Here is a 10,684-nt window from a genome sequence, read left to right as displayed (position 1 = left end):
ATTTAATCAAATTAAGTTAATTCTTATGTTATGTATTGTACTGTGATTTAACCCACAAATAAGATGGAATCCTTTCATCTTTAAACAGTGGGCTATATTGTTATTAAGTCTAATTTAGTATGACATTACTTAATAAGCTTAAATATGTGCCCTTCTTACAAAGAAATATTGTTTTTGTATTTATTCATTTTAAGTATTACTTCTGTTTCAAGACCCTTGTTAGGTTCTGTTAGGACAGACTCAAATGCTAAAGAACAGAACAAAATAATATATTTATTGAAGCATTTTAAAACAGAAAAGGTTGGTGCCAAGACCTGTTAGGGAATAAATTCATTATTAATCAAACAAAGGTAAAGGCATGTGTCAATAACCAAGCAAACCCTGTTGAAAAAAATCAGCATTTTCTGTTTAGGTTTTGAAGCATGGCAGGTTTTGGAACAGTTTGTATTGGGGCAACACGTATATTCGTGTAATTGCTGTATGTGTGACGCAACACAATTACGCGCAACTCGATCAAACTATTAACACGGGTTTCCCATTTTACTTGCAGGACGTCTTGATATATTCGGTAGAACTTCGTTTTTCCGGTTTCTACATTATCTGTATTGAGCTCGTTCACGTCTGTGTGGTGGATGCGCACGCGTTATGAGTCTCCAGAAATTAACTTTGATAAGAAGCATCTCATTTCATCAATACTGTTTCGACATCACTTTCGAGAGGAATGTTGAGGAACTATTAGTGCATGTTTGTGTTAAATCTAACAGTTTTTCTCCGCGTTGTTTCACATGGAGACTGTCACATGAGGTCTGATGTCATACGGGACGAGCGCACAGGCAGCCGCTCCGGTAAGGTGTCAGTCATCAATTGAATAGAATAGGAACGAGCCAGAGAAACCAGCGCACTGCGTACTGACACCATTTGTTGTTGTTTTAAAACCTTTGGATTTTTATCTCAAATTGGCAGCTCGCAACTGAAAATAAGGTAAGACTCTTTTATTTCTCATTTGGCCAACTGTGCAAAGAAAACCCGTGGGCAATGTATCAGCATACAGTATGTGTTCCACAATAATACAAATTAGACTTTTAAAGCGTGTTAGTGTGTATTTCTTTATTCGTTTAATCATGGCTTTTTATTAATCAATGCGTTATGTACAGTAGTAACTTTTCCAGTAAATCATTCATACAGTAAGCTTTCGTTCTTGCACAAACAGGAGATGGACAGCAACGTGGTCCAAATTTTTAAAGAGGACAAATGCCCATCTGCTCTCCCCGAAAAGTGTTCACCCAACTTCACGTGGCAGTCTGCTGTCTCAGACATATATAACTATTCAGTGAATGAGACCTGGACGAGCGAGCAGGAAGCGATGTCCCCCATCATTCCCATCATCACTGCTGTGTACTCTGTGGTGTTTGTTGTAGGACTAGTGGGAAACTGCCTTGTGATGTATGTAATCATCAGGTAAGACACGTCTTTGTGCCACGATGTATTGCCTTGTAATAAAGATTCGAGATATGGTTCTATATCTGTCGTTTAAATAATTGGTGATACGCTTTGGTTTGGACAGCGTATAATACTCCTGATGGGATGGTTAATGGTTTGTTTGATTGAAAGAGCGCGTGTTTTAGGGGGAGCGTAAGGGTTCAAGCATAAATCAGCAGGTGCACTTCGTCGCCACCTGGTGGAGTGCGTACGAAAGCGCATTGCGGTTAAAATTACGCGGTACTTCACCCCTGAATCAAAATGTCCCCATGTTTTACTCACTTGGAAGCAAAATGATACGTGGTATTATAACCCCGACTGCATTATTCTTCAAGAAGAAACCCATATTCAGTCAGGATGCCTTGAGGGTGAGTAAAACATGGGGAAATTTTGATTTGCTGGTGAAATATCCCTTTAAACGAGTTAGACCTGCAGAACAGTATTCTTGTTAAAGAATATATAACAGTATATAACAGAACAGTATTCTTGTTAAATATTGTATTCTTTTGTGTCAGACTGTTAAAAGTAACTTTTCTAATAAGGCAGGCTGGTCATAGCTTGAGAATCTAAACAACAAATATGACGACACACTGCAAAAGTAGATGGATTTATTCAAATTTGTCACATTTATCATTTCTTTTGATGCTGGCTCTGCTTTTCGGCAGATACACTAAAATGAAAACTGCCACCAACATCTATATCTTTAACCTGGCCGTGGCTGATGCTCTGGTAACCACCACCATGCCCTTTCAGAGCACAGATTACCTGCTCAACTCGTGGCCATTTGGAGAGGTGGTGTGCAAGGTTTTCATCTCCATCGATTATTATAACATGTTCACCAGCATCTTCACCTTGACCATGATGAGTGTCGACCGGTACGTGGCAGTCTGCCACCCCGTGAAAGCCTTGGATTTCCGCACACCAATTAAAGCCAAGATCATCAACATCCTCATCTGGGTTCTGTCCTCTGCTGCCGGCATCCCTGCAATGGTTCTTGGGAGCACTCAGACCAACAATGGTAATATACCGTATATGTTTTTATAAAACAGTATCTGAATATTCTTAAGTCATGAGATGTGTTTGATGTTTCCACCAACAGTGGTTACACGTCATTACCCTGCACTCGCATCCGATTAATAATGAACTGCTGTTTATCTTTTCCACAGGCACTACTGAGTGTGCTTTACAGTTTCCAGACCCATATATCTACTGGGATACGTTAATGAAGATCTGCGTCTTTATCTTTGCATTCGTGGCTCCTCTCATCATCATCACCGTGTGTTACACCCTTATGGTCCTGCGTCTCAAAAGCGTACGTCTGCTCTCGGGCTCACGGGAGAAAGACCGCAACCTGAGACGCATCACCCGCCTGGTGCTGGTTGTGGTTGCTGTGTTTGTGATCTGCTGGACACCCATACACATCTTCATTCTGGTCAAAGCCCTTTCAACCGGAGTGCCGGAGACCACCGCCGTCATGGCCGCATACTTCTTCTGCGTGGCACTGGGCTACACCAACAGCAGCCTCAACCCCATCCTGTACGCGTTTCTGGATGAGAACTTTAAACGGTGCTTTAGGGACTTCTGCTGCCCAGGCCGGAGAGCAGGGGATGGGCACGCCGTCAGCCGGGTGAGGAGCACGCTCCGTGAGCACACGTGCCCCACGGAGAGAAAAGGAGAAGGAGGCCAAGGAAGACCTGTATGACTAGCCGTGGAGATGTCCTCCTTTCATGGTTGGGAAGACTCAAATGATATGGGACTGACACAGATAACCACTGCCATCTGAGGAAGAGCCCTTTAGACAACTTCAGACAAAGGGTGTGAATAGAACTATTGCCAGAGCAAAACAGAAGGCTGCATCATTTTTTTGTCTTGTTCTAACTATTTGTTTTTTGAATGTCCAGTCATTGACCAAAGACGGTGTATGATGAAAGTCCCGGTCAGCTTCCAACTTCTACTTCACCTCTCACCACTGGCCCAAATAATGAGTAATATTATCAATTTACAGTCACCATGAAACGGAAGTTGCGATTGACTTCTTTTCCTTGTCGTGATGTGTATCCGAGTGAAACGGCTTCTGAAATTAGAAAAAATGTAGGGCGGGGCTTTATTTTGCCCTCCCCTTTTTGATTGGTTTGTTGTAAGTTGGGCCTGGAGGGGAGGGCTAAATATGCCTGTCCATTGGACAGTGAGTATAGTCCTACCTCTGTCTTGTTGCTGACGTCATGTGGTGAAGAGTTGTTGTTGAGAGGGGGAGAGGAGCTTAACCTTACAAGTTCATATGAATAAAAAAACTTATGTGCACGAATAAATCATTTATAATAATCACTGCAACACTGTGTAAAGACTTAGAATTTTCCTGTTTGATTGCATGGTCACTTTAAAGTGATAGTTTACCCAAAAATCTAAAATATTAAATGAAAACTAATTTATTCACCTTCATGTCGTTCAAAACCTGCACATGACTCTTTCTTCTGTCGAACACAAAAGCAGATCTTTTGAGAAATGTCTCAGTGATTTTGTGTCTATACAGTAGAAGTCAGTGATGTTTGGTTACCAGCGTTCTTCAAAATAACTTCTTTTGTGTTCTGCAGAAGAAAGAAATGGGAAAGACATGAGGGTGAGTAAATGATTTTCTATATTTAGGTTAACCGTCCCTTTAAAATATGTTTTGCATTAATACACAAAGTGTAGACTAAAAGCAACAAACAAACAAAAAACAATGTTTGAATGCATTGGTTTGTAAATAGTAACAAAAGCCTTTATTTTGGATTGTGGAACAGTCCTATTTTGAAAAAAAAACATGTACAATGAATAAAGTGTATCATAATTTTCTCTCAGGAATTTATATATCATAAATGGGCAACTGTGTGTGTTTTTTTTAAAGAAACGCTAAACTAATTTGCTCCAGTAGAAAAGGGGAGTGAGTAAAGTAAGTGTAGTTTTTCCAAACATACTGTTGAAGTGCTTCATATTCTTTTTATTTAATTTATATTAACAGATCATGTAAACTGTTTGAGTTTCCTTAAGGCTACATCAAACTGCCCTGTAAGAAACATTAACATTCCATTGCTTGCCCGGTTAATCCACCAGCTTCGCTTTAAATGTGGGTGTTTGTTAGGCCAGTTTGAATTAGCACTTAAAGAGTTACAATGTTAAATGTTAATGTACAAATGTTAATATTGTACTTATATTGTACATTATATTGTATATTAATATTGTAAACAAGATATAACATATAATGAATGATTGAAATATAAATTAAATACATAGTATTTATGAAAAAAATTAAATCACGTTTTGTGTTTTTGGGCATAGGGCTTCAAAACAACTGACTAAAGGACGGAAGTTACTTAGTCGGGTTGTTCATAATACATTGTTGTTTCTACAGATATAGAAAAAAATGTAAATGTCTAATGCATGTTTTACAATGATCTTTGAGTAGAATAATGTAAATGTAAATACAATATGTGATTGCAGTGATTAAACAGAACTATTTATCGGAAAAAATGTCTCAAGCAAAGCACTTAATACAGAATGTAAATGTGCCCGGTGCTGTACTCATACTTCTTGTATTAATGATATTGATGTAAACGTTGATTGTCTGTAAGTAATTCTCATGTTGCCTTTCAGTGATGTGTATGGTGTGCTTTTACAAAAAAAGATTCACTGTAAAGAACTCCTGATGAAGGACATCTTGACAAAAATGACTTCAAAATTACTTTTCGGGTATTTGTGTTCTGTGGGTGGGTGTGACTGAATGGAAAACAAACTTTTATCGTTCACTCAGTAAGGTATGACATCACCAGTACTCTATTGCCATAGCATTAATTGCAAAAGTGTTGAAAATGTTATGACCTTTGTGCCTTTGGTTTTAATTGTTAATATTAATATCATTACTGCTTACTCCATGTGATTGTTGATGCTTACACAGGACATTAAAATGCAGAAAAATATGCTTTTGTTAGTTGATTTTACTGTACTGATGTGCTTGTATTATTATATAACAGATGATTTCAAATATAAGTTTGCCATTCAACTTGTGAATTAATATGTGCGTTTTTTAAATGCTTAAATATGATTAAAATAAGCTTTGCTATGACATAAGCACAGTACCTTGCTTGAATAATATTACATGTATTTGAAATGTATTGTCAATAAAAGAAACTATTAAATGAAGCCAGCTTTGAGACTAGTGAAAAATAATAGAAGACAACTTAAGCCAGACAAGAAAAGCATATCCGTGTGACAAAGGCTGTATTGCCATGGCAACTCATTGTGCATCTTATAGCTAAATTCAAACAGCAAGACAAATTATTTTCCCAACATCTTTGATGAGTGCCATGGAGTGTAATAAGGAGAAGACACAGCAGAGAGGATAACATTGTGATAGGCTTTGGAAATCAACCTACACTGATTTTCACCTTAGAAAATGACTTGATTCACCATTTCAAACAAAAAGTAAAAAATACATCAAACTATTATATAAAATGTGTTTTTTCTTCTAAACGTAAGGAATAACAATGAACTGTTTCTCTCCAACCTTCTCTGATTGAACATTAACACTTTCAGAGAGCTCTTTCAACACTAAATGTAGTTTTTGGTAAGTTTAATGGTGTGCTGGTGTTGCCATGGTAGACCTTAATGGATAAATATAGGCCACTCTGTGTGGTCATGAAACATCTGTTTGTCAGCCTTACAGAAGAGGTGTGCTTTTCGCATTATTCTGTATAATTAATTTCCTGTGAGGTGCATTAGTTGTGTGTGTTCAGCAGTTAAATGTGCCAATACAAATGACAGTACTTGCACTCTTCAGTGCATTTGATGACATCTGCCATCTTTCAAGCCAGGGCCCGGTTGCATAAAGCACCTTAAAGTGTAATTTTTCCATAAGTGAGTCCTTACGTATTATCTTAAGTTTTACTTAAGTTATTCTCCTATTGTCTTTGGTAAAGGAAAATCACCCCTTAAGTGTCATACTTAAGGGCTTTATGCAACCGGGTCCAGGACTTTGGAATTTAAGATTAACTTGGGCAAAAAATAATGTAAAACAACGCTACCCACTATACTGTATATAAACATTTAGTTCACAAAATGACTCATGGACAAAAAAAATATTTAGTAAAAGGGGAGTGTGACCATGATTTCTTTACAGTCACTGTAGTAAAAAATAAAAGTTAATTTTCATAGATGCAAACAAATCACTGAATCATATTTTTGGCAACGTAATATTTTTAAAAACGATTACACAAATAAATTAGTCATAGAAATAGTAGAAATATAATTCTAACGACAAATGGAATACATTACGTTTAAAATATACATGCATCATTAAAATGGTTAATACAACATCTGTGGGAATCAGTGCAGACGGCAGTGACTTTTATTATGTTTTTTATTCTCTGGCAACCGGAACACGTCCGCTGTGATACTCGGCATTTAAATATCTTTACGAATCATAAAAATATATTAGTCCCGTTGTCAAAAATGAATCGGCTTTTCGGTCGTAGCAAGCAGGCACCTAACCCTAACCTGTCGGACTGCATAGGCAATGTAAGTACTTTTGTAAACGGCTTGCAAAAAATCGTTGTATCCTGATGTCAAACATTCATGATGCGGATGCTGTTTGATGGACCGTTATAGGTGGATGGGAGGATCGAGTCACTCGATAAAAAAATCGCACGAATCGACGCGGAGCTGATGAAGTATAAAGACCAGATGAAAAAGATGAGGGATGGACCATCAAAAGTGAGCATCAGAGACGCAAGTTGATACAATCTCAACATTGCACCTGTCACCCTAGCCATAAACAGTTCTGTAAGCGCGAGATACTGTAATCTCTTTACAGAATACAGTGAAGCAGAAGGCGACGAGAGTGCTGAAACAAAAGAGAATGTGAGTTTTTGCCCTTACTAATATGCATATTCTATTCAGAACACATTAATAAATGACTGTTTAGCCTATACTGAATCAGTTTTTTCACTGTATTATGTAGGTATGAGGGCCAAAGAGATCAGCTCACTCAACAATCATTTAATATGGAACAAGCCAACTATACAATCCAGTCTTTAAGAGACACCAAAACAACAGTAAAGACTTGCAGCATCATAATTTCACTTTACTAGTGTCCATTTATTTTCTAACTATTTCCAACTGCCCTATTGATTTGAAATATTTTATAGGTGGAAGCTATGAAGACCGGAGCAAAAGAAATGAAGAAAGCGTATAAACAAGTGAAGATGGACCAAATTGAAGTGTGAAAATGATCATCTTAATACTGGCTGCTGTAATAGAAATGTTCAATTGCAAAAACAAAATGTATCATTAATGTTCTTTCCGATAGGACCTGCAGGATCAGCTGGAAGATATGATGGAAGAGGCCAATGAGGTCCAGGAAGCTCTCAGTCGCAGCTATGGCACACCAGAAATCGATGAGGATGAACTGGAAGCAGGTAGTTGCGTGTATATGTCTGTGTTCGTGCATGTGTCTGTGTGTGTTTGGAGCTTAAGCATTTGTTTTTTATTGTGTTTCAGAGTTGGATGCTCTTGGAGATGAGCTCCTGCTGGATGATGACAGCACTTATCTTGATGAAGCTTCATCAGCACCGTCCATTCCTGAAGGAGTACCCAGTGACTCCAAAACCAATAAGGTACAGCCCGCATTGTTAAACATCAAAAATATATATGAAAATGTATTTCATACAATTCAGTCACATTTTAAAATTTGTGTTTGTGACATTTATCCTTGGATTTATTTATTATAATGTGTTATTGTGTGCATTTCTTAGGATGGAGTTCTGGTTGATGAGTTTGGCCTACCACAGATCCCTGCAACTTAAAGAAGTATATACACAGAACCCGTTGCTGTTCTGTGATCAGTGTTTGAGTGTGACAGGAAGTTTCCCCCTAAAACCTAATATATGGTGCTGAAGGTGTTTTGTTGTATTTACTGGCCAGTCTAGGATATGACATTGTAACTACCTGTGTTCGTCATTTATGCTTAACATTAATTATTTTCTTATTCCATTTGACGTGGCATGCAGCTGCATTCCTCTACCCACCTGATAACAAGAAATTAAATTAATGGGATTGGCTGCTGAAATCATTCTATTAATTGCATACATTAAAAGTTTGAGAGTCAACAGCTGGCTCTGGTATGCCAGGGTCGAATCTGACCAACCCAGCGGGCACTTACCCAGTTAAAGAAATGCCTTTTTAATTGCAATTACATATTTTAGTATTTGTTTTATTTACCTAAAGCCAAATTACAAATTGGTCAACTGGTCAAGACAGATTGTGTCTTTCTTTTCTGTGGTAGATGTTGAAAGAATTATTCTGGATACTGTTCAGGTACAGTATTTCACTTCCATGGGTTCCACTAAGCAAGTCAGTCTAAAAGATGCAAATGTAGTTTACATATTTAACATGACCTTGGTTCTGTTGATAATATATTTGATTAATGAATAAAATATACAAATCTGTTATATAAAATGTACATTTCGAATGTGAAATATTAATGCAAAATGTATCATAACAGTCGCTTTCAAGACATTCAATAAATTGTTGTATTTGAAAATACTGGAGTGAAACATTTCTCAGATATATAGTAATGACAAAAAAAGTGAAAAAGAAATTATAGAAAAGCACAGTATTAAAATAAAATTAGATTTGAAATAAACACAAAAGTAATGTAACACGCAATGGATTTGAACCATTTTTGTTTATGAATTAAACATTTTGCATACAACATAATCAAAAGAAATCTTGGATGTGGAACCACTGTGTGGAGATGCAATTCCAAAGAGTCTGGTGTTTCTTTTAAGGAAGTTTTTAGTATGGATTTTTTGAGTATCTACACTGGTAATGTTAATATATTAAAACAAAATGTAGTAATACAATTAAGAAATACTTTAAAGAGGTGTTTTACAAAGTACTGAATTGAACCTTAAACATGTTTTGAAATGATTTTAACTTACAGGGATACTCCCCAAAATCGAAACTTCTGTCATTATTTACTCACCCTCAGATTGTTCGAAACCTGTATACATTTCTTTGTTTTGCTAAACACAAAGGACGATATTAGGAAGAATGTCAGTAACCAAATGGATGTCATCCCCGATTAAATCCTGCAGTATTCATTTTCCCCACTATGGCAGTAAATGAGGAATGAGATGTGATGACAGAATTTTCATTTTGGTTGAACTTTCCCTTTAACATTTCATATACCTGTGAAATTTGTGGACAGGAAAAAGATCATTGTATCTACTCAAGAATATTTTGAAAATATTTTGAAATTTATATTAAGAGCAAATTGGGACATTTGGTAGAATTCAAGTTTTTTATGTGTTTTTTGTTTTGTTTTGAGAATGATCATTTGGAAAGTAAAGAACACGATGTATATATATATATATATATATATATATCATGGAACAATATTGTGTACAGTCTACTGTAAAGAAAAAAAATATATATACAGTTATTTCTTGTAAAAGGAAAGCACCATATATAAAGGTTTAGGAAAGCACCCTTCCTAAACCAGATTTCTCACATTTTATGAATGATTTCAAATTATACATTACCCCTTTGGAACAAGTGAGAAACCAAAAAAAACCATGTAATGTCTTAAGTGCACTTAATTTTATGTAACTCTTGTTTTTTTCTCTGGCAACAAATGTATTAATAGCTTTTGGTCTTGTGGCACTGAATAAAAAAAGTGGCATTGAAAAATACTATAGATCAATCATATATACAGGTATATATATATATATATATATATATATATATTAAATAACACAATATACAACACGATGTACATTATAACACATACATATACAATACATATTCTATAACATGTACTACCAGGAACAAAAAGCCAGAGTCCAGTGTCAGTAGATCAATCATATTTATTTATTTTTTCTGGCATGGTGGATTTGTGTGTTTTTTATTGCTATATAACATATTAACAACAAAAGAGAATTACAGTATTACTCACAAATGTCTTCAGTACACAAATTATTGAATAATACGTACAATTTTTTTAACAATATAAATACAGCCAGAGGAAATAAGAAAAACACATAAAAAGAAAAAACACGGTGCAATTCAACTATCCATTTCAACCTTGTATACAATATTTGAAGTCCTGCAAGCCTTTCCATTTTTAAACACATGCAACATACCACAGTATTGTTTAAATTCGTTGATGAAT

The 10,684-nt window shown here is 36.1% G+C and overlaps 2 protein-coding genes across 2 annotated transcripts; both read left to right on the top strand.

The window, feature by feature from the left end:
• Window positions 1-440: 440 nt before the first annotated feature.
• oprk1 (opioid receptor, kappa 1) lies at window positions 441-5,634 on the top strand. The gene is made up of 4 exons (XM_057334991.1): window positions 441-981; window positions 1,211-1,458; window positions 2,145-2,497; window positions 2,646-5,634. The coding sequence occupies exons 2-4, from the start codon at window positions 1,214-1,216 to the stop codon at window positions 3,179-3,181; spliced, it is 1,134 nt and encodes a 377-aa protein (XP_057190974.1). The 5' UTR covers window positions 441-981; window positions 1,211-1,213; the 3' UTR covers window positions 3,182-5,634.
• Window positions 5,635-6,948: 1,314 nt separating this feature from the next.
• On the top strand, window positions 6,949-9,115 carry chmp5a (charged multivesicular body protein 5a). Its single transcript, XM_057334360.1, has 8 exons — window positions 6,949-7,029; window positions 7,120-7,224; window positions 7,325-7,371; window positions 7,472-7,565; window positions 7,659-7,730; window positions 7,820-7,928; window positions 8,011-8,126; window positions 8,265-9,115. The coding sequence occupies exons 1-8, from the start codon at window positions 6,964-6,966 to the stop codon at window positions 8,313-8,315; spliced, it is 660 nt and encodes a 219-aa protein (XP_057190343.1). The 5' UTR covers window positions 6,949-6,963; the 3' UTR covers window positions 8,316-9,115.
• Window positions 9,116-10,684: the final 1,569 nt, after the last annotated feature.

Source organism: Triplophysa rosa, linkage group LG5 (genome assembly GCF_024868665.1).
Source record: "Triplophysa rosa linkage group LG5, Trosa_1v2, whole genome shotgun sequence".
Classification (NCBI taxonomy): Eukaryota; Metazoa; Chordata; class Actinopteri; order Cypriniformes; family Nemacheilidae; genus Triplophysa; species Triplophysa rosa.
This window is presented reverse-complemented; position numbering and strand designations above follow the sequence as displayed.

Bases quoted from the DNA above. Each gene is read 5' to 3' on its own strand.
- oprk1 (XM_057334991.1), top strand. From the start codon at position 1,214: ATGGACAGCAACGTGGTCCAAATTTTTAAAGAGGACAAATGCCCATCT. The intron at 1,459-2,144 runs GTAAGACACGTC...GCTTTTCGGCAG, and splicing joins GTGATGTATGTAATCATCAG to ATACACTAAAATGAAAACTG. The intron at 2,498-2,645 runs GTAATATACCGT...TCTTTTCCACAG, and splicing joins GAGCACTCAGACCAACAATG to GCACTACTGAGTGTGCTTTA.
- chmp5a (XM_057334360.1), top strand. From the start codon at position 6,964: ATGAATCGGCTTTTCGGTCGTAGCAAGCAGGCACCTAACCCTAACCTG. The intron at 7,929-8,010 runs GTAGTTGCGTGT...ATTGTGTTTCAG, and splicing joins TGAGGATGAACTGGAAGCAG to AGTTGGATGCTCTTGGAGAT. The intron at 8,127-8,264 runs GTACAGCCCGCA...TGCATTTCTTAG, and splicing joins GTGACTCCAAAACCAATAAG to GATGGAGTTCTGGTTGATGA.